This window comes from Ixodes scapularis, unplaced genomic scaffold, assembly GCF_016920785.2.
Source record: "Ixodes scapularis isolate PalLabHiFi unplaced genomic scaffold, ASM1692078v2 PGA_scaffold1__304_contigs__length_218370807, whole genome shotgun sequence".
Classification (NCBI taxonomy): domain Eukaryota; kingdom Metazoa; phylum Arthropoda; class Arachnida; order Ixodida; family Ixodidae; genus Ixodes; species Ixodes scapularis.
In genome coordinates this window covers 186,910,810-186,935,472 of record NW_024609846.1, presented here as the reverse complement: position 1 = coordinate 186,935,472, position 24,663 = coordinate 186,910,810, and the positions used below count along the sequence as shown (strand labels likewise).

Sequence of the window (24,663 nt, the reverse complement as noted above, 5' to 3'; positions counted from 1 at the left end):
AAAGGTTGTTCCTAGGCATGCTTGAGGTTCTCAGAAACCGAATGAGAGAGAAGGGCAAAGAACGGAACCGTAGTGCTCCCGTTTGAGTCAAATATTAAAGGGGGTGTCCTCTGTGCGAGCGGCGACAGTCGCCCATCAGGAACTTGGTGCGAGAAGCAGTGCACACGAGAATTTTTTTTTTTTCGGAACAATTGTTTTTGGGGGGCCACCCAGAACCAACCTACTACGTCTCGTCTAAACTAGAATAGAGAGAAAAAGCTACGAGATTGAATTAGCAACGTACTTGAAATGGCGTGTGTGTGTGTGTGTGTGTTATTTGAACATGTTCGTTTAACAAAGACGCTTTACTACCTTGTGAAGTCACTCGCATATTAGCAGTAACTTCATACAAAAAGGTCTATACCCATCTCTACACTTTTGTCTATTCAAAAATATGCAGATAAAAAACCGTACTTGATTGAATAGAACAATAGTTACGAAGCCACCGCAGAGTCTTTGGCGGAGCCGGAATTCGAATGCCTGATCTATCAAGATCCGGTCGGGTATGCTAGCCTCTTCACTGCACATACCGCACGGGATATTGGGACACCTGAGCTCGAATCCCGGCTCCGAAAAAAGATTTGGTCCTTCGGCGGCCTCGTAAGTCCCGTTCCATTCATTTAAGGACTGTCCCTCTTTCTGCTTATTCTCGAATATTTTATCTTTGGCGATCACGTAAGATGATGAAACGTGCCCGTCATATACTCCTATGGGTATATACAGGGTGTTTTTTAACATAACAGTTTTGTTTGAAAAAAATAAGAAATCCGTTAAAGCTACAAAAATGCGGTTTTTACCTGTGAGTTACACAGCCATGTGGACATATTGTAGGCTGCCAATCGTCACAGTAAGTTAAATAATTAACTAAAATTTGTTGATTAACTTTTAATTAGTGAAAATAGACATTCGATTCACGTTCTAGGCTTGCTGAGCATCATCGAAAACCATTGAATCAGTAATTTCTCGAAAGACTTTGAGCGCGTGGGAAACGCAGTAATGCGCAAAAGTTACCAGTCGTGCATCAGGCACAAGGCTGGGGTGAGAAAACGCGGATGATAAAAGGCGGATAAACCGCGCGGACGCGTTATCGCACTGGTAGCTTTGCTTCTGCTTCACGATTCGTAACTTTAGCACTTTACCGTGCTTCCCACGTTCTGCAAGTTATTCTAATATTGACCGGCTTAGTGGACTTCAATGACGCTAAGCAAGTTTTTAATTGCAGACATATGTTTATTTTCAATATTTGAAAGGTTTATTAACACATTTTAGTTAACTAGCCGACTTATCGTTACTATTAGCCCACATACTATGTCCCCCTGGCCGTATAAATCACCTGCACAAACCACATTAGTGTAGCTTTCACGTATTTTTTTTAACAATATGTTAAGCTTAAAAAGATACAGCTTGTAGCTTACGTCACGTTTGGGTGTTTTGAAGCGTCTAGTAGCTGTTGCGGATAGTTTTGTTTTGAAGCCCTGCTCACCCGACACTTTGAAAATTTACATAAAATGTACACATGTGGAGAGGCGAAGAACTCACGTAAAACTTAAACATTTAAGCTTTGAAGCTAACGTAGAAAAGAGCGTGTTCTTGCAACCCCTTGCACGCTCGGTAAAAATGCGCAGCCGGATACAAAATAGTTGCTTCTCAATCAGCAAAAGATCTGAGCTTATTGGTTCTCGAAACTCTGTTTTAAAATGCTGTGTGAAGGGTGGAACAATCGAACTATCAGTTTGCTTCAAGAACAAAGGGTGTTGAGGTCTATCGGTGGCCTCTCATTTGACTCTCAAACAGCTGGTCTGTTCACAGCCTATCCGCGTTATTAATACATACAATTTATACAACTATATACTTAGCGATATGTTCAAATTGGAAAGCCACATAAACAAGTTTTCTTACGAATTTCACACATCAATTTGTGAAGGAACCGGTTTAGCCCACTTATCACGCAGAACATTGGGAGATGGTAGCGCAGAAGAGAATTTACAGCTCTCAGATTATTAGACATACGCTGCCTAAATTGCTCAACCAGTTTGATTCCAGTGAGTTGGATCTGATTAAAATGACATTTAAGCAACTTAGAGAATATTTTGTAAACCTAAATAGGTAAAATACCTGTGATCTGGGGGTTTGTTTAGTATTTTCAGGATCATTCAATCATCTTTGATATGTGTGTTGTACTCCTATATTTTCCAGCCGTTTTGTTCTTTCTCGTGAAGCAGCATTTTTTCCTGTACCTCTGCTGTTGTAACTATGTAGGGGTTCGTGTTCCTTGTCAAGCTGTATTTCACAACTTTTTTTCCCTCGACCTCCACCATCAGTGTATATGGGAATGAACGAATTATTAATACTTCCTAGTAAAAAAGCCAACAAACATTAAAAATGCGAAACTATTGCAAAGGGATGAATCTCCTTGACAACTTGAGCTTCAGCGCCTGAACGTGTGCCGTAATCCCATGCAGCTAGTTTGTGTGAAGGACGGAATATTCGGTTTTTTAATAATTTTTGCCCATTCCTTCTAGAAGACAACGTCTGTGTTGTTCCTCTCTAAGGTTATCAATACTGAAATTTTGCTGTGTCGTCTATAGGGTGGTTTCACGTTGCGTACACCGTGCGACACGTTTAGTGCGAACAGTACTTTGGCGTATTTTTATAGTTTAATTTAGGCGTGCTTACAACAGACACAAAAATTGTTACCTCCCAGGTTGTTTTTCAGAATCGGCACATACCGCCACATTAGCAGTGTTCACCATATGTTTTCTGTATTAAAAGATGTACTAAAAAATAGCCAGTGACTGATCAAGTTGCCCCCTAGGTCTTTTAATATGTGAAACGAACGTTTTTTACCGTTCATTCGAGTTTATTTGTCTTATGATTAAAGGCACCAACCACAGAAGTCAAAATATAAAGGAGCATTGGCTCTAACTCAATTTTCATACGTGCCCACGGTGATTCCTAGGTGAGACAGGCCGGCGCTCCGAAGGATGGCTCGTCGGCGGCTGAAATGGTTCCAGCGAATGCGCCCGGATGAACTCGGAAAAATGAAAGAGTAACTAAGCATGAGTTCCAGCCACCGAAATATGTTCCTGAGCGTACTTCTTGAAGTCCGTTGTTGTTAGGCCACTCGTCATGCTTCTGAGATTTGCAAACGGTTAAGACGACCCTGGTGAATTATTGCATACATGCAATCAAATAGAGCAAATGACTAAACTTGTTCACGATAGTGTTTGAAAACTATGCACCGGAAATGAAACCGCGGTTTCCAGTGCGGGGCATAGTCAGGGCGGTTTCATGCATGACCTACTACTTCCGGAGCTAAGTATGGCGGAAATGAATCCAGAGAACTTTTGTCCTATAAACTTCTATAAATCGAGGAAAGCTTTTTGTTTTCCTTCCTTTTCTTCTTCGGGATATATTGTTGCATTGTGATGAATTGCATTTGCCGGAGTAATGCGCGACATAAAGTAGAATCACCTGGCACTTAGCATACCTACGGTATTTTTTTGAAATTAAGACGAGCCCGCGCCGGCGAAGTCAACTCGACGGTGGCGAAAATGGCGCCAGCAGCGGGAGCGACGCTGAAGGTGGGGGGGGGGGGGGGGGGGGATTACGAATTGAGCATTGGTGTACGCGACAGAAAACTCGCGTTCCAAAGTTTACTCCATCAAGCTCTAGAGTAAATTTTCTGTACTTTGGCGTTCAAAAAGCTACTCTCCAGTAAATTCAGACTAACTGCTTCCCCAAAAAGTACTTAGAATCGTCAATCGCTGCGATCTATGGAGGCAAATCGGCGAGTTATAAGGCTGAAGATATGTTTATTCCTTTATAAAAACTTTCTTCGCTCTGGCACTAACCATGAAATTTCCCCGTATTCATTGCTACATCGCAGACTGTTTTCTTTTAGGTGTAAGCATATTATCTGTCTCGTCATTCACCAAGTTACTTCGATGAATTGCAGTGATTGACCTTCCAACGTGTTTTGTGGGAGAACAGTCGCTCCAACTTTATGAAGGCTCTGTTCTACTCCGACGTCGAGCGTAGCACACGCGGTGTAGAGCAGCGCACGCCGATACTGATAGGTCGCAGATATCGAGTTTCTGTTCGCCGGCCAATCAAATGCCCGCGCTCAGCGCTACGCTACATTCGCTGCTCTCAACGTCGGAGTATAACAGAGCCTTTAAGAGTGTACCCGCGTCCTCCAGCGCCCCTCCCAAGAATGACGTATCTTTTTGTCCGAGGTCGACGCTTTGATCTAATAAAACAAACTACTTTAATTGTCGCCTATCTGGCAATGCCCGCGAGAATGGCTCGGACGTACTCGGGGAAGCTATAGAACGCTGTCAAAGATCTCCCCAATCCTGTGTCTTGAAATACTGTCATCAGTGGAGCCACTCGTCAAGCTTCTGCATTTTACTAGCACCAAACTTTACGCTAATGAAGAATCACTTCGTTTGTAAACGAATAGAAATGGATAGAAGAAAAGCGAATTAAAGCTCCTCGTGAAACCGCCCTGTACTCTTTTGAAGAGCTTATCACCCAAGTGAGAAATGCCCTGTGTACGTAGACACTCTGGACGCATGCGTGGCGTCTGTTATTCCAGAGAGGAGCGCAACCGCGTGTGCTCAGGACGCGTTCCACTGTCTAGTGAACAAAGGTGGCGGCGCACAATAGATGATTATTGGAATTGTCAATAGCGCGTGTCCACATAGCCTCAGGCGCAGTCTAGACGCCTTTGCTCCGTTTTATAAAACGAGCGCAATGCTGGCGCGCGGTGACTCTAGTTCCAGCCCAAGCTTTCGCGACGAGTTAGAATGGAAATCCACCAAAGAACGCATCATTCGCATTTCTTTACTTCCATCTAACCGAGCGAGATCAGGCTGCCTGACACGACCAGAATGAACCCGACATTTCCTGCGGCGACCCTTTCCCACTCCCCTTTGCCAATTTGCATTTAAAATCGAAAAAAAAATCATCTGAAACATTTCGTAATATTGGGGTTAAAAATAAAGTTGCCATATTTTTAGGAACCAAAAGTCACGTCTTATATTTCCCACTTTAAACTGACTTTTCTCGTTCCGCTTATTATTTAAAACAAAACGATTGTAATAAAACAACAACAAAAAACTTGTGTTTTGTGCGAAATGGCATACTAAAACTGATAGACTTATAAAAATTTAGTATTATTATTGTGGTTGCTGGTTACAAAAAAACTAATATGTAAGATTATGCTTTTTCATTGTGAATCATCTCTTGCTTTTTCGGGTTACACTATTTTTAATAACTGCTCCAGTGGTATTGCTTGAACATCCGAGTACATACAATAATAAGTTGAGCAATATAGATTTTTAGAACAAACAGACTATTTATCTTTTGTCAATAGCATTAATGTTTCTTGCACGTAATGAGTCTTTATTTCATTGACAGTTGATTAACTTAGTGCTTGTCATGAGTATTGGATTGTGGTATAGAATATGCTGTTGTGCTCTGTGTTTTCTGGTGTACTGTGTACTTTCCAGAATCCCGTAGGACAAAGTGCTTCTCCCGTTTTGGAAATTCTTAGTGTTCAAAACTGCCCGACATTGACCTTATCCAAAGCGTACAGCAAATTCCCGTAGCTGTGAAGAAGTTTATCAGTCTGTATCCTATTGCGACTCCTTAAGCCTCCTCCACTCTAAATATAAAAAGTAAAGGTTTTACTATACGGCTTTTTCTAATAGTTAACCATACAATTGTTGACAGATGCGTCCCACATTCTTTATGTGAACTGCAATGCACATAATGGCAATTTCAAAGTGTCCAAATTTTTACAGCGGACTGTGTTTTCAGTAGACAAGAATCGCACACAAAAATAAATTCTTGCTCAGCACAACCAAACAGTATGGAAATGTGTGTCCTGCCAAAGCCACTATATTAATATGCAAGACGAAACGCCTTTATGTAAAATCAACTTAGTAGATTGCAGTAATGAGCTCCATGACCGTTCCCATTGCATCCTTGCAAACTAATTTGTTGACGGCGGACAATTTCGTAGAATTTCTTTGTGCGCGAACACGAAGCTCAAGACTTTCATAAAGATTACGCATCCCTATCCAAGGTACATCGTCCCGGCCACCGAAAGCTTCAAGTTATACCGTTACATAGACCCATCAGCGTCAACCATTGTCTATTGTCTCACTCTGCACTAATACAGTAAAAACACGTCAGGGTGTACCGCTAGCCAAAAACAAAACAGAAAAAAACAACAACCACATTACATGTTTCTTGCATGCACTAGTGTATGGCAATATGCCTTTTGAGTTAAGGCCCGTTCACACTCTTGCGACCTCTTAAGGCCCGTTCACACTCTTGCGACTGCTAGCGACCTCTTAAACCTGGGTTCCTTAAAACTTCTTAAACCAGAGAACACACCGGCGCCATCTATTGGGAAGCAGTGTAAACTCGGCGGTCCGGCATATTTGTTTTTATTTCTCGCGCATTATCCTTTCTTTTTTGGCTCGAAAAACTTTTGTCAATGTTATAAACGAGCCTTTCTATGGGTATTACGCACATTTGACCTCGGAAATCCCGCAAAACCTTCGCTTTTGTGAAATGCAGTTCTAGGGTCACCGCATAGATGGCGCCACAATGTCAGTGTGTTCCCTCATTCTAGAAACATTTAAGAAGTTCTAAGAGATCTCGTCTCTCTCAGTCGTACTCGGTCGCAAGAGTGTGAACGGGCCTTTAAACCTAGGTTTCTTAAAACTTCTTAAACCAGAGAACACACTGGCGCCATCTATTGGGAAGCAGTGTAAACTCGACGGCCCGGCATATTTTTTTTTATTTCTCGCGCATTATCCTCTCTTTCTTGGCTCGAAAGACTTTTGTCAATGTTATAAACGAGCCTTTCTATGGGTATTGCGCACATTTGACCTCGGAAATCCCGCAAAACCTTCGCTCTTGTGAAATGCAGTTCCAGGGTCACCGCATAGATGGCGCCACAATGTCAGGTGTTCCCTCATTGTAAAATCACTTAAGAAGTTTAAGAGATCTCTTCTCTCTCAGTCGTACTCGGTCGCAAGAGTGTGAACGGGCCTTTATGGTTATTTTCGTTTTAGTGAGTATTAAACGGTTTTTACCCAGCATAATTCAATGAAAAGTTGCGGTATAATCAACTACAAATGTGTTGAAAACATTAATATAACTTAATCGAAAGGCTACAACGTGAAAATAAGACAATGTTATTTTATATAGACTTCTCTCTTTGCGAGTCTAACTAGAAGAAAACAGTTTGGTTGTTGCTTGTGGAATATTGGCGATACAACGGCAGCTCCGAGCTTCAGGGAGCATTAACGACCTGAGAGAGAAGCCTGTGGTTAGACATATAAGGTTATTTTACATGAGCAGCGGCTGTACGTTTGTGATTTTAGTTAGAAAGAAATCACCACCATAACAAGTAATACCCAGTGGGACGTGGTAGCTCATCATATGTACAGACTTTTTTCTAGATGTTTTCGTGAGGTCAGTGAATACTAGCATGATATCAATCGCCAACATAGAAAGTGGTGGCATTGTAGGACGTCTGGCGTTAAGTTGAACCAAAGTGGTAATATACGGTAAGGATCGCATAATTCCGATATCCTGTTAAAACAAAATCAAAGGAATCCTTCAACTTTCTGTATCTTCGGAAGTTACGGAGAACACTTTTCACCTAAAGGAACAATTTATTTTAATTTTTTGCTTTTCATTTTTGCAAAACATTCTAAAACAAATCTAAGACAATTACTGCTTTAAGAATTTTACTACTCACTGCGATAAATGTACTGACGGATGCAGTTTGATGTAAGAATTGAACTTGAACTTATAAAATTGTTGTAATCTGTTCCGTCACAATATTGTGACACACGTGAAGTAGACAATGTATTGTAACTCAATTTCGTCAGATACAATCGTTCTAATTAACCAACATGATACCCATATTAAAATTCTTACATCATCAAATATTTTTGGCACGCCACACATTGATGAACTACAAATTGCACAAAATCTAAGAAAATTACAGGACGTACGGTATGGTTAGTTACAAATTGATTCAAAATTTTAGGTATATAGAAGTGGCCAGCAGTTGAAAAGTATCATTGTATAAATACTGCTTGTGAGTGTTGTATGTGAACATTTGTTTTCAGAGCGTGCGATTTTTGAATATTTTACAGAGCTCTTAACATTCCTTTTAAGATTAGTCTTTTATGCACCCTATTTTATCTTCATTTTAGAGCACAATCTTTTTCTACCTATCGATGAAAACCGCTGGGTGAATCTGGTGCCTGTTTTGGCAATAAAACCCTTATCAGAAAGTAACACGTCAAACAGCTTAATTTCACAAACCAAAAATGCCTGATCATTTAAGCCAAAATATTCGCAAACACATATCCACGCGCATATTCACATACACAGATACGGACACCCTCGAATTCGTGATAGCACACGGAACTAACTGTTATCTGCGTCACTGTTATTTTTGGATTACCAAATGAATTCGAAAGTTTTTTTATTGTTTTCTACATACCCGAAGAAAAAGCAATTACGTGCCAAGAAGCGACTCTTGCTTTTATGAGCCATAATATTTCCGTATAGATTTCGCGAGCATTTGCAATTTTTCCCGGTTGCTAGGGTAAGGTCCTCAGAGGAATCGTTTTAACAAATATTTCATAAAAGTAAAGATTGCATCCCTAGACGTACGCTTAGGACGACGATAGTAGCTTAAGACGACCAGCACAAAATTACATGGTGGCGTAAATATAAACGATTGTCAAAATCCAAATACTGAAGAGCCTTAAATCTTCATCGTGGTCTCCTAAACACAGATACAAAAAAAAAACAACCTAATGCTGATTTTGTCCTTACAGTGCAAATAGTATCATTCCAGAACCAGAACACTGCAAGTAATCCAGAAACACATCAACCTGTATAATCAGTGCAGTAGACCTCAAAATTTTAACAAAAAGGGTTCGTGCGCTAAAGCGTGTCGAACTCTGTTTCTCCCCGTAGGACGAAAAAAATCAGATAATAACAACAAACGTTTGGTTAAACCTGGTAAGTGACTCCAAGTGCTTACGTGATGTGCAGTGTGGAGAACGTCTTGTGACGCAGCGTTCCCTTTTTTATTCCCCGCGAAACACGCACACACACACACACATGCACAATACGCTAGCAGGCAAACATTTGGAACAAAAATATTGTGTGGAGACAGGTGAAAATAGTTACTAGAAAAACAAGTTCTCTATAAAGAAAACCTAAATGGACGGAATTAACTTTGGCACTGGAAGATAAGACAGCTCTTTCGCTCTCCCGCTACCTCGCTCATGCTCTTAGGAAAGGCAGCACTTTTCTCTTATCTCCCTCTATCCTTCCTGATGCACTCAAACCTTACTGCGTACGCTCTAACAATACTTATGGGCGTGCCAGTTTGAGCATGAAACACTCATTATTGGATCACTTATGATCAGCTTTGCCGTTCGGCCAACTTAGAAATGATTCTATTCAGTTCACCAACTTAATAGGGTGAGAGGTGTGCTCCATTCCTAGACCAAGAAAGTTGAATTAGTCCGTGTTCGGCCTTCTACCGCACGGATTGTCATAAAGACTGTCAGTCTTGGGTGTCGATTGCAGATCGCGCGTGCCGAATGTAGCCATTGGTTAAGCGGCTTATAATTAAGATATAATTATTTAAAATAATTACACTTTTAGGCATTCTTACTGGTGAATATTTTATTCCATCTTCGCTAAGTTTATAGAGAATGCCTTCTGCTTCATCACTATGCAGTAGCTAAGCAAAACCTTTGCAGAAGATGTGAAACGTCGCGCCTTCTTGAATAGAAGGACTGAGTGCTTAATGCCGTGGTGTCGCAAATCATGCAAAGCAAAACAACCAAACTTACGGAATGCTCCAATTAATTGATATTTCTAGTGAATCTTCTATCAATGCTGAATTGTGCCGGTCCTGCCTCACGAGTTAGCTACCATGTGATGTCACGGTCTGTTGTACTGAGTCCTCGTGTTCTAGGAGGCGCCACTATAGCTCGCGATACTGACGCCTGCCTTCTCTTCACTTCTACTCTTTTATAGGATGAAAAGAATCAACTAATAATTACAAATATCTGGTTAACCTTGGTAAGTTCGCCGATCTAGTACCCCGTGCCGTAATTTTTTTTTAGCAGTTAGGTCAGTTTTTAAATTTAAATTTTTGCCGTAACAATTTTATAACTAAGGCCAGTCTGATCATTGCCATTTAAGCAGAATCGAAATAATTTGTTTCATGTTAGAGGATAAAGGAGGTTGAAGGGGTCTTTCTCGCCGAGTGATTGTTCATTCAAATTGGCGAATACTTCAATAAAATCAGCAAACTATACAACCCACAAATATGCGCGGAGTATCAGTGACGCGTAGGTAGAATGAAACAAACCAGAAGACTAAACCGGTCTATCTTGTGCAAAATAGACAAAGCAGATGGCAAGAATCGCTTAATTCAAAATATAAGATTTTTTTTTTATTGTTTGCTTTAATGCTTCTGTAAAACGTTAAATTTGATATAAAAATGTTTGTCTCCATTGAAAGGAGCTTACGAAAATTTATTCGTGCGTTCATATTGATAGGCGTTCGTGCCATAGAAATGAGTACTCACTAAACCGATTTCTAAATAGAAATCTGAGAGGGTGATTTCTTTCAACCAAATTTATCCTCTAAGAAGCTGTTTCTTTGTGTCTGCCCTTTTAAAAGATAACATGAGCACACTGTCAATCATCATAGTTCAAATAAATAATAGTTGCTTTGTAAAGTTGAATTAAGCCTAAGAACTACAGAGTAAACAAAGCTCTTGGAAGAAGACGCTATCTGTGTTTGAAGAGCAATATGGATAGGAAGAGTCCTATACTTTGTCACTTGAACTAACTCTAAAGGCATGATCGACAGACATAGATTCAATGAAATGTTCAGGTTGTTGCAGCTTTGAAGTCACTTGCGTAGCCAACACTCTACATTGTTAGGCCCACCACTGCATGCTGTCTGCTTTTCTCCGCACGCTCACGCCTGTTTTAAGTTTCCTTTTATTTTTGTAGACGGCAAATATGATAGTTTCCTCGGTTTGCAGATTCCCGATTAATGCATGACCTTATTGGCGAGAGTAAGGGGCTTAAAAATTGTAGGATAGTGCACGTTGACTAGTAACTATTCAAATACATTAAAATCATGTTCGAGTAGCAAATACAAGGCATATAGACAACTTCAGTGGCACTGCAAGCGTGAGTGCATGTTTGAATTTTGTGAAAATGTTAGAGATGAATCATGACAGGGTTTTCCTGAACAAGTTACCAGAGAGTTTGCTTTTTGAGGATAGTACATATTGCTTTAAAACATTACGACAAGAGTACAAAATGATTAACCAAGAATTTGCAATATACCATTACCACGTGTAAAGTGGTTCTTTAGTGACTTTTATTTTTCGTCCACACTTTATTTTGGAAATTAAAATAATTTTGATCTTGCTAGTAAAACTTGAGTTAAATTATTTTTTAAGGCAATATCGGTGGGTGCCTTCGTTTGTTTTTGAGATACTTATGGGTTTTAATGCAAAATCTAATGCAATGTATGAATAAAATAAATAACACGTTGAAGTTAAACCCGTTCTTGTTTGTACAAAGAAAGCCTCATCCTCTCAGAGTCAACAAAAATGAAGGTCGCTGTAAACTGCTCTTCGATGAAGGTAACTGTGCGCAAATTTAAGGACACAAGAGTGAAATATAATATGGACTAACTCAATAAACAATGCACTTAAAAACTTTCGTCGTTATCTTACCAAAATGATAGGACAAAGGAGCAATACTCGCCATCTTGGATTCTTATAAAGAAATGCACAGCGACCTGGTCGAAGGGTAATTTCTAAACCCGGACTAACCTTTAAATATAATGAATGCCGCGGTTGAATAAATCTTGACAAAAAGTTGTATTTTTACTAGATTTCTAGTATGTCGGGTTAATTTGTTTTCTGCAGCTATAAAACTTTTTTTACACAATAGTCTGAGTCTTTTTTTCACTTCGTTATAAAGAACTCTTTAAGAATACGCAAAGAGGATTCTTAGTGTAAAATTGAAAGAACAGTTCAAAATATGAAAGTAATATTCGAAAAGATTTCTGCGTTGAAGCTTGATGGTTATTTTTGAAACAAAAAGTAGATGAGGAATCACTACACCCTCAAAACACAATTTCAAAAAAATGTGAAATTATAATGGAAACCAAAATAAACTCAACCAGAACACAGTAACATTTTCTACCCTCCCACGCTTTTCGATGTTGCGATTCTGCTTGTGAATGTTTGCTATGCTTTACCAAAACTGCACGCAAGCCTTCAGGATATGCCTCAAAATATTGATGCCAGTAAAACATATTCGCGCATATTTCAATTTTAGAGATGTTCTAGCTGTCGCGCAATATATCTTGTGGCAAATACTGCAATATTTTTAAGTCACTAACTCACTAACAAACAAATGTTTGGTTAACAATATGCTATAATGCTGCATACTTAGGCTGCGGGTGATTACATATTTTTGTTGATTTTGTAAGGTATACTTTGTTTCTCTAGTTAATAATATAAGTGTTTTAGATACAAATTCATGAAAGAATATCAACTTTGGATCTGTACAAACAATTTATCATATTTCGCCTTTGCCACATTTTTCTCTTCATTTTGAGAAACGCTTGCAGAGAAGAAACAAAAATAGCAATAGACATTTTGATTCAATAAAAGGGAGAACAAATAGACATATTTATTCCGGCAGTGTCGGCTCTAGAATTCATTATTCTCGAGTTCAACAATTTGACGGTATCGGTACTCTCGTCGACTAATATAGAAATATTGAATTTAATGAACCCAAATATTTTCTGACCCCAGTGTTTAATAGGATTTCATTTTATTATTTTACTGCTTGTTTGACCAAACAACTCCCGTGTATAATTTCACCTCGACATGGACAAAACATCAGCCATGCGTGGAATGTATTGTCCAGTAAAAAATGTGCTTGAATGAACGTTTTAAAGCAGAACAGGTTGCTCTACTGTTGGATAGTCCAATCATTTGGCAATGAGAGCTTCCGATTTTAACAACCGACGGTCAACCAACCTGTCAGCTTCCTTGTGTTATCGATGCAGAAGCATGTGATGGCATCTCTCTTCAAGATATCAGAGACCTGCCGGAGCCATTTTGCGCTCTCTTCGAGTTGCCTGGATATTGAGGTGTAGAAGGTTAGACCATTTCGGAACTCTCAGTGTAATTGGCTTCATTGGAGGCTGCCTTCACAGCTGACTAGCGGAGAGCATCACACTATTGAATACGACTGATAATGCTAGAATTGTATTTCCATCGATAGATAAAGGATTTTCCAAGTAGAATTAGCGCTAGGGTGCTTCACGCTATCAGTTCAGTAATCACAATATCAGTTCAGTGGTCTTCAACGACATTTCTCATCTTGAGTCAAACCATCTCCTCCATAATTTTGTCCTGGCGCCGCATTTCAGAGTGATGTTCAGCTCGGAATATAAAAGACTGAACTTAATTACCGTGCTGCATTCAGCAATATCTTCATACAACTTCAGAGGCTCGATAAGGCGAAGAAATCTGTAGCAGCCACTCAGCGTGAAGCGAAGTCTTGTTAAGACCATGCATCGACAATAACGTGTCATTATTCTTACAAAAAATGCTAGCTATTCAGTGGAGCACCCAAATGACTGTTGATTTATTGGTTCTCATGTTCCTCGCAATAGTAGTCACTGGATTCCTGGACTATTCAAAACACATTTTAATTAGTCGTTGGAAATGTGCTGGGACATCGCGTATTCAACTGTGTACGTGAAAATAAACAATATTACAAAGTACTTTCAATATATAATAGACCGTTGCCGTCCTATTGTCGAGCTATTGCTAGTACGCCTCATATAATAGGATGACAGCTGCTGTTCGGTTTCTCGAGATATATTAGAGTGCGATGTAAAATTTTCGTCCCATTGTTCATAAGAGGATAATAATGTACAGCCCGTCGCCGACTTCCACTAAGCTCTCTTCAAGATTACGATTTCTGAATCGAAATGGCGTCGTTTATAAAACTAAAACGGCGGGCAAGAGGTACGCGCAGAGAATTACGGAAGACGGCGACAACACGGAAACAGATGACGCGGGACTTGAAGGTGTAATCTGACCGGGACGTCAAGTACACCGCATAAAAGAGAATTTAAAACAATGGTGTTTGAGTGACCTTCCTGGCATTCCACCTGATGTCAACTTAGAAGCATCTATCAGGAGTGAGCTTCGCGTCATCGGCAGTGACGGCGAATGCAGCAGTGAGATGATTGTTGCTGGAGTGACTGAAGTGGCAGCTACTTGTGCCGGAGCCCCATCAAATTAGAAGACCAATTCCTCCTTCACGATGTTCCTTCGTATGCGCTGTTTGTGCTTCATACCATTGACCAACCTTCGCTGACCAATGTACCCATCGGTTTCCAGGATTGTCAAGTCATCAAAGCGCGTTAGTTCACGCCGAATTTGAACTCTATCCGTAGTTTCGTTGTGAACGTTCAGCAGTTTATGTCTTCAACTCCAATCTTCACAAACCTCGTATTTTGTCTTGTGAATCTCGGCATTCCAATGCCTTTTATCTTCGGTGTTCGTATTCAAAACTAAAAAAAAAAAAATGTACAGCACACTTTGACACCAATAAAATCTACGCCGCCATAAAACTTGTTTTTTAGTACATCATCAAGAGTGACGAAAAACATTAAGCGACTGACCACCCTTCGACAGAGCTTTTCTCGTCAATGTTCCAAAAGTTTGAAATTGTTTAATCACGATAGTTCACGTCAAATTGAATTTAAAGTTGAGTTAGCGAGTTTGCGCAAATTAGCATAAACTTCTGCGCGGACAAACTGTAAAGCGAGAAGGCATTTTGTTCTTTATCTGTTCCGCAGGTTCACCGATAGGGGGCAGGCATGGTGCCACGGCGCACACCACCCGATAGAGAGAAACACACGAAGAAAGTGCAATTTTCTGGAGCAATGAACGATGTCTAGTAGCGTTCCCGATAAAAACTGTCGCGGGAACAATGTCTTGTTCGGCATTTCGCCCGTGCCAGGACCCAGGGAAGTTAAAAAAAATCCCAGTGGACGTCACACATGGTCTTCAGTTGAAATCGAGTACGAGCGACTCGATCGTTGCGCAAAAAACACTTGCATTTGAAGCAATATGTGCGCTCCAGTGTATGGCTCCTAAAAGCAACTTGTGTTCTTCAAACATATTTTGCAATTTCCAATTAATATTAATCGCCTAATTCGTGTAAATTAAGAAGGTATGAAGGTGGTAAACTTTCCTTACTTCTTAAATAACCTTTAAAAAAAATAAAACGTTGGAGTATGGTATTCCCGCAGTCGGTCTCTTGGGATACAATGCATCTTAAACAAAATAAAGGCAAATTGTGCCAAAAAAGGCAAGCCACGAATGTCAGAAGAATGTTTTACTCATCTCTTCTGTGCAGAGGAACACATTATCGCACATCGAAAAACACGACAGCAATTACGAATCACCTGGATCTTGGCATTCTTATTTCAAAAAGAAGCTAGGACCACGTGCCAGTCTCATTAGCATGGATTAATTGGAACTGTGAGCCGCGGTGTATTCGGCATTATCTCACACGCGCTACAGCCCCATGAGGCTGCCATCATTACCAAACTTAAAAGGCCCACAATGCCGTGTATAAAGGAAAGAAGATGATGAAAGCGACCGTAAAACACCACAAGAAAAATTTAGGGGGCAGGTTATTGTTCCACTTATTCCTCTGGGGGTAAGAGGCAAACATCTGGGAAGAATGGCGTTAGATTTTATCTGTTACCAAAGGGTCATTCGATCTTTACTTCGTGTTAACACTGTAATTTCGTACCCAACGAGGGAAACTAAAAACAAAAAGTAAAATACCGAAGTCAAATACTTTCAGAGAGCGAGGCAGCCGTTTTGTTTCTGTAAGCAGCCATTCAGCATCTGTGATTGCGCCGTAGCCATTGCATTGCGATAAACTATTTAGTGTATTCTAATCACAGGCGGAGGAAACTCACTTCTGCTTTCACACGTAACGGATGTTTTTTCATTGCAAATATATATATATATATATATATATATAATATTTGTTTTGCTTACATTGAATTTCAGCTTTGCTTTGGCGTCTTATGGTACTTCTATTTAAATCTGTATAAGCTAGGTTTCCTCTTAGTATAATTTGTCTCCAGCAAGTTCTAGGTGTACCAGAATATCGCTATATTGTACAAGAGTGGCACGATAACGTAGCCTTACATACATTACGTTAAAAAAAAGAATTCGAGTTTGGTTTTGCAGTCTTATATTGCGAACTGAGGTTCCGACAACCAACACTTTCTTAAAATATGTCTCCGTGAGCAATTCAACTCCCAATATATTCCTGTCCCTTCCTCTCCCTTCCCATCAGAGGAGCGGTAGGACGCTGCACTACGCGGCTCAAACCCGATCACCGAATTACATGTGGTCCGTAGGGATGCCGAGGTCGCCGAGGCACATGGGCTCCCGGCCACCAAGTGTGACTAACTGCCGAATGAGCGCGGGCATAACCGCCTTCACCTCTATAAATATGTAAAGTTATTTCCATCCATCCATCTATGTCTGCTCACTACGGCGCAATTAATGAAGCAGCAAGTTCCACTGGCAGAAAGTTTTAGCGAGGATGTCAATGTCGCAGACTTTTATGTTCTTTGTAGTTACTGTCCGTGACAGCCCTTAGACGGTGGCAAATAATTCGATATTTATACTTTTATCGGCTAACAATATGACGCATTGGAAAAGTTTGAGCTGTTTTTGATTAGGTTTAGGATATTTAAAATTCTGTGCATATTCAGCCGGGTCGAAGCGCTAAGGAATTGACTGTAGCATATTTATTTACCGCACAATGCAGCTCACAAAATATGATAACATACTGGCATACATATTCTGAGGCAGCTCCAAACGCCGTATCTGGAGTAGCGCCTTCCATTTGAGTGTCGTGGGGCTCAAACACAATGCTGAAAGCGTCACTGAGCGCTGCTAACAAACGTGTCGTCCTTGCGTCTCTTTGCGGACGATCTATCTTAAAACGTATGTTACCCCTTCACGTACAAATAATGTGACGACTATTGAAACAGGCCTGACGAGATAAGTTTTTTTAAGGAAACTCAAGCTTTTCTTTAAGGTACAAAAATAAAGTTTTATTTTCAGTGTTTCTCAAACTAACAAGTCGTCGGCGCTGCATTTTCAAGTTAGCAATTACGTAAAATAAGAGGGGCACAGCGTTTTTAAAAGAACACCTTCTTGTTAAGTACATGATTTCTTTACGTAAACACTCCGTGATTAAAGGTAAATTTAAAAACAAATCGTCAATATTTACTGATGCGCAGGTGTCGACCATTTAAAGAATTTCTTAAGGAATTTAGACAACTAACATAAAAAATGAGAACGATATTTTTAGCACTTCTTTCCGCTAGCTCCAATTCCTGAAATTAAATTAAAATACCAAATTTGTTTTAGTTTTTATGAAAAAAAAGTTACAGTTTTAAGCGATTACCGACAATTACTTTTCTGTTTAAACAATTTATAATTATCCATCTATAGTCTTTAACTGGAAAGAACGCCTAGGAGGCGTTTTTGGCCGTCCTGACCACAGATTACGAGGTCACTGGCTTCTGCAGTGCCGAGACGGCGACTTAACTTTGCGCAAGACTAAAACGGGATCGCAATGTTGGAGCATTAGAGAAGACAGCTTGCTTGATGGAAGGGAACTTGAACTTCCACCCCCTCTGTTCTTAGTTTATTAGTTCATAGAGGCAGAACTACAATCAACACCGAAATTTCCTCGTCACAGGGCAGCTTTAATGATGCATTTCAGATTAAAAAAAAAAACGATTGGCATCTGGTTTAAGCATTCGCCCTGTGAAGTGGCTTGCTGAAAGCGGCCCTCCTTATAAGCAGAACAGACTGTCTGTAAAGCAAGAGTAATGAATGTATCACACTCAGTGTTGCGCAATCAAATGGAAGGCGAAAACTTCTTTTGTTTGTTTTATTTTGAATCTCCTTTCTACCACCACTTATTTGTTTGCTGTTGTTCAGATTCCCTCCCTTCCGGCTCGCACCTTTTCCTCCATTGTCACCAATCCATACCCTCCTCAAATTGGCTGCCACATTTTGCTTCCTTCATTACACTCTCAGAACTGGCGTGCATGTCGGTGTTTCTCGGTGTCCCATTCATTGTTACAGCAGAATCACTCGGACAGCTGACCGGAATTAATACCGAATTTCACTTTTTTTTTCTTTATCTTTTGTCAATGTTTTTATCTTCCCTCTCTCAATTCCTCCTTACTTGGCTTTCTGGCTCCCTTTCTCGCTACTTTCTGGACGTCCTATAATCCTCGCGTGGTGGCGGCACTCTCTTCCCTGACATTTTTTCATGTCCCTCGCTCTTTCTCCTTTTTCTTCCTTTCCCCCTTTCCTTCTTTCTCTCTTACTTTTTTCTATTTTTTTTCTTTATTTTGATATCTCTTTTTTAATCTTTTGTGTTTCTTTTTTTGTCTCTATCTTTCTTTCTTTCTTTCTCTTTCTCTCTTTCATTATTTCATTATTATTTTTTCCCCTTCATTCTTTCTTTCTTTCCCTTCACTTCCCCGGGCGCCCTTATGCACGGAAAATGTGTTCCTCGACTGCTCTTCGACGAAAGGATTGGATTGACGTGAACCTCCGCTGGGATCCAAAGCTCTACGGCGGAGTGCAGGAAGTGCGGATCCCGCCGAGCAAAATTTGGAAACCCGACGTGCTGATGTACAACAGGTGAGATGCACCAACTTTATTCACGTCACTTCCGAGTAAATAGAAATGTGTGCAATCATTGGTGCTCTAACGTTTCCTCTATGAAGACGGATCTGTCTTTACCGCATTATTTTATAGAAAAAAGTGTATGTAAACGTTTATACCGCGGCAAAGAACATGATGAAAAAAAATATGCTACTTAGTACCACACACACCCCGAGATTTGAACTACAATCTGCCAAAGCCGTGGTCAACTTTTGATTCATATCATCCACAACACCCTTTTCCCCTTATTTCTGTAGTCGCTATCCTGGTTTTTGTGTGTGAACAGAGGCAACCTAAATGGTGTGTACATCGCGCGCAGGTAGATATATGTGGATATATACCATATATATCCACACGGCGCGTGCGGATATATTTAGTATACGTCGCCGGTAATCACGCTGATCCGGAGTTCAGATCTAGGCTTCAACAAACTTTGCCCTTCGGCAGCTTTGTAACTTTTATTCAAAGTCAATTGTAGGGTTCATTCATCTGCATATTTCGCCTATTTTGATATAGAAACGTAAGGAACCCATATAGCCATCGTCCCACTCGTTAGTATCATTACAACACAAACGTGTAAGCTGTTTTGTATTGTTAACTCACTCATCCTAGCGTACAACGCATTCTGAAGCAGTTGCCGTGAAAGGAGACCTCTTCAAGCGCGAAACTCTGCTAAATCTTTCTCGGTCATATTACCAAAAACTGAAGACGTTATCGTTTCCGAAGACGTTTTTGTGGATTTTTCAGAACAAAGGGAAGGAAACGCTACAAGTGTTGGTTTAGGGTTACCTTTAATATAGATGCAATCTTTGCAAGCGTTTTCCTGAGCGACCATATTTTCAGAAGTCCACGTCAGGGACATATTTAGGAAGTTATAACGAATGGTTGTCGCAATCTTAGAAATTGGCAAAAAGACGGCTCAAAATCTGAAGGTGCTTAAGGTCACACGCATTTTTATCGTCTAAAAATTTTAAGCAGAGTTTAAGTAGGTTCTTTCTTTCAAGCTTTGTTCGTTAACTTCTGGTCACGTATGTGAAAGGCAGTTGTTTGTTCGCTCCCTTAACATTTTTCATTTGTTCCAGTAACGCTTCACCACGTTTTTTTGAAGCTAGAAAAACCTAAATAAATGTTATTGATTTGAAATCAAGTGTTCGTCAGAAAAACAACACAGAGTTGTAGCAGAGTGAGTCTTCAGAAACTCAATGACAATTTTTTGTAAACTTTGATTGGCGGACACTTATTGAGCCCAATTTCCCAGCGTATAATTGCAAACTCGTAATCTTTGCAGTGACAAAGTGTACTTTGTCTCCGCTATAATTAAAAAAAGAAAGGTAAAAATAATTATAAATACTGAGCAACAGTTATTGGCGGCGTTCAAAAGCAGGCTGTGCCACACTTTTGACAAGTTGTCGGCGTTCCTATGTCAAATCTCTAAGTAATAATAACCAAAATATGCGACTAAAAATGGCGTGTAAAATGAAAAAAAAAAGAGGATAATATATCTCTTTATATCTCAAGCCCAACTAAAATGACTATTTTGCTATTCAGGGACGGTTATAAAAAGGAAATTAAATTAAAAATCTGATTTCACTTTGGCGACACCTGTCTACGTTTAAGGGCACGAAACATTCATCGGATTTCAAAAGTAATTAAGAGCGAGATAAAAAAAATATTTTGCGAAGGCACAGACATCCAAATATATGGCTAAAGAACAGAGCTGCCAGAAGCTCCAACACCCGGGCATACACATCGTTACAGAAAAAAAAAAATTACGTATTAATGATGTCGGAATTCTAGAGTATACGCAGGACCGACCCGAAACGCTGGTCTTGACCTGTCCATTTGAAAATCGAAAGCTGTTTCTAATTGTTATTCAGGCTTCATACCATCTGCCACTGCACCTTCAGTCTTATTGGAATAAAAACCAACTTACCCTTTACTAATATTTGGATCTGCATCTCCAAAAACCTATGCTGTTCGCAAGTTCGACTGCTTCTTGCGGAGGGGTTGCGGTGACGTCAGAAGAACGCCAATCTCTGATTGGCTACTATTGGTAGGATAGTGGGTAGACCTCGAGGAAGCCAGCACTGAAGTCTAGCCGCTACACTTTCGATTAGAGCCAATCAGCGCTCGGCGTTTTGACGTCACTGCAACCCCTGCGCAAGAAGCAGACGAACTTGCGCTCCGCATAGCAATGGAACTGGTATTATTGCCAGTGTTTGTCTTTTTTATTTGCAATCACTTTCCCGGACATGCATCCAATTGTTTTGCGATCATTTTAAAAATGACGCGAATAAACTGTATTGCTTTAATGGACCTTTTTCAAGTAACGAGCGCCGTCTATGGAGTTGTCCGCGAACTACAAATGAAGAGCAGCCCGACATGCCTCCGCCCGTCAAAACACATTGATATCGCGCCGTTGTATTGGTTTTCAGTGCTTTTAATACCCCATACTACTGGTATTAAAAAACAAAGCGTCAAGATAGGCTAAATACGCGCGAAGATAGATCCTGACAATGTTGGTGTCGCCATTTTCGCAGGGCACCGTCCCGGTGTCCTGCGAAAATGGCGACGGCGGGAGTGTACGCATGCGCAGAAGCCTAGTGGCAAAAGGTCCATTGTACATTATAATTTTTGTTTTTCCATAGATATCGCTGACACGCGTTTTTTTTTTTTTTTTTTTAAGCGTCTTTTGGTATAACACACTCGTATCTGTAACGGCACTGGTACAGAGGGCACATTAAAGAAAAAACAATATATACATATACATATATATAGAGAGAGAGAGAGAGAGAGAGTGAGGGAGAGATAACTAAGCTACTAAATTTGTCTTCGGATTAGTAGCTTTCGCTAGTAGAAGCAATAAAGTTGCAATTAAAGGCACCATGAAATGACCTTTTTAGATTTGACAAACAACTTTTACATTAAACCTTCAATGTTCTCTAAACGCCGAACAGGCATCCGTTTTTGTTTCGGTTTCTTAACATCTACCTGAACAATTATTGAAATATTGAGTTTTTCTTCCTCTCCTACTCGCCGAAAAACAAGCCGCAGCGTAATTTTGACGGTTGTGACGTGCCCTGTCGCCGGAAACGGGAGTTCTCTTGGCAGTAGGAGATCGGGAGCGTTAGCTGAGAGCTGGCGGTGTGCCGGTAGGTCTTACTGCGCTGGTGGCACCGATGCCACCGACATAATTTCCCAATCGGCGCCTCTCCTCACCGAGATAGCCGTGGACACATCGCATCTGAGCGAAATTCAATTAGATATGTTGCGCTGCAGCGGCAGCATGGGACTGGTCCCATACGCATGCGCGGGAGGTCGTCAGCACGACAGCCGCTTTTCCGCCGCCGTCAGCCGTTTCCGTTATATCTCTAAAAATTAGGGGACGCGGTGTCACTCACTGGCGTGGCAGAATCTGCACAGAGTCTCCTGTGGGCTCAAGCTTAATTAACTTTTATTTTGTCAGGATGGGCTCGCAGGAGAGAGTGGCTAAAAAAATAAAATAGAATAATGCAGCATGCCGCCTCGGACGATCACGACATCAAAACACGACTTTACTGATAGTACAAATCTGGTCACACGCCTATCCTACGACTGCAAAAGACAATGTAATCTTAGCAAAAAATATAGCCGTGTAAAAATGTGATTTCGTGATCACATAGACGTTACGATTGTTCAAGGAATGCTAACGCTAATCACTTTTCTCGGGTGAAAAAACCGCGTCGAAATTCGCATCCTTCGTACACGTCTTTAAATAGCGTACACACCAGTAATATCTCGAACCTGATCACACGCATGGAATGCGCAAAATAAGAAAGCCGGACGATGCTCGAGGACACAAAAGCTAAGAAAGCACAACTCTAGTCGAAGTAAACAAAGACAACGGCACGAGCGTTTGTGCTGTCTCGAGGGTGCCGCCACAACATCACATCACGAGTAGATAATCTTTCGTTTTATGACGTGCTGGCTTATCATAGCGACCCGCGACGAGAATTTAGGCAAGCATAGCGCTCTACGCGGAACGATGAGCTTCCACCACGCCGACCACGTCGATCACCACCAGCGACGCCATGTTTTTCAGCAGCAAGCGAGAATGCGCAGGCGCAATCTGATATTTTTCTTGCTTCATTTACCACACGACAGATGGCGTGTAGCCCGAGTATTATAAAATTCGACAATTTCCGTCACATCGCTAAATATTCAACAGAATGGGGACTACAATAATTTTTAACACAACTTTTAGGAAACATTCTCCGGCAATTTATTGTTTATGATCGCGGTGCTGGTGAGGTAGGCTGTGATCCAATAGGCGATGTGGATTTAACTAATGTGCCGTGGCACCGCGGATGCACCGCATGAAAAAGGCACAGAGCTTTTGAAAGAAAAGGTACAAGAAAGTCCGCTTTTTTTGTAAAAGTTCTATAGAAAAACTTCTTTTTTTTATTCTCGATGTTTGCTCTTTGGCTGTCTTTTCACACCTTCTACGACGCGCGGTGGATGAAATGCGATTTCAAAATCGTTTCATGGTCCCTTTAACCTAACCTTAGAAACGAGATTTTGCTAGGCGGCTCAACTAGTATAGAGAGTTATCTCAATTACGTAGAGGAGAAACGTCGGTCGTCGTTTTAAGTTTCTTCAGTCCCACCTTTTTGAAGGTGGCATTATCTGCCTTGCGCGACAAGTTGACCTAAGATATAAAACAAAAAGCTTCAAGACAGTTCGTGTGCTTCTCTACTGAATATTTTTTTTGTAAAACTTTATATACCATGGAGTATAAACCAAGGATCAAAGGAAGTAATTAGGTAATTACAGACTAAATGACCTATCTGTTTCTGGCACGACCGCCAGAAGATAAGACGATAAACCAAAATTTAAACACATTATAGCTGCGATAAAAGAAAAAAGGAACAGGTTGCGAGGTTATACTTTTGAAGGTCGGGTGTGGCGCTTTCTTACCTCCTCTGTGTGTCTTTTTAATTGTGTCTCATTTTGTTCTCTCGCTCACTTTTTATTCTTCTTCGCACAGCGCGGACGAAAAATTCGACGGGACGTATCCTACAAACGTTGTTGTCCGCCACAACGGCAGCTGTAACTACATCCCACCGGGTATATTTAAAAGCACGTGCAAGATCGACATCACTTGGTTCCCCTTTGACGACCAGAAGTGCGACCTCAAATTCGGTTCGTGGACATACAACGGCTACCAGTTGGACCTGCGAGTCAAAAGCGACGAGGGAGGAGACCTATCCTCCTACATCTCCAACGGCGAATGGGACCTCATCGGTGAGTCACTCTGCATCTGCCGCGTCCACTCGGAGTCCGCGATACGCCCTTTTTCAAAAGTGGGCGCCATCGCCTGTCCGCCATTGTTTGGGCACGTAGTCTGAGCATGCAATGGACGCGAGCCCTGCGTGATAATTCGCCGAAGACTCGGGTACAATCACACGCTTCGTGCCCAAAAAATGTTGATTACCAATGTTGCTTAATGAATTTTTGAACAAGGTCTATTCATTCGCTTTAATATGCCTATGCGGCGTGCAAAGTCCACCAGCTTTCTGCGCAGCGAGTGCAGTGGCGTCAGACCACCAATTGCTATTAGAAGGATGATGGTTAGACAGAAAGACTGGATATTTCTGTTTCTACTCACACCATTCCTCCGGCAAGAGCGGGGAACGGTGTCGTGTGCTCCTCGCTCAAAGGCAGCAGTGGCA

General features: G+C 40.8%; 1 protein-coding gene across 1 annotated transcript in view; it reads left to right on the top strand.

The window, feature by feature from the left end:
• The window catches only part of LOC115314061 (neuronal acetylcholine receptor subunit alpha-7), a 97,183-nt gene that overhangs the window by 32,595 nt on the left and 39,925 nt on the right, over nt 1-24,663 (top strand). The window contains exons 2-5 of the mRNA XM_042290423.1: nt 9,064-9,108; nt 10,141-10,185; nt 18,819-18,928; nt 23,979-24,235. Of these exons, the coding sequence (XP_042146357.1) occupies nt 9,064-9,108; nt 10,141-10,185; nt 18,819-18,928; nt 23,979-24,235 (457 nt within the window). The remainder of the gene's footprint in view (nt 1-9,063; nt 9,109-10,140; nt 10,186-18,818; nt 18,929-23,978; nt 24,236-24,663) is intronic.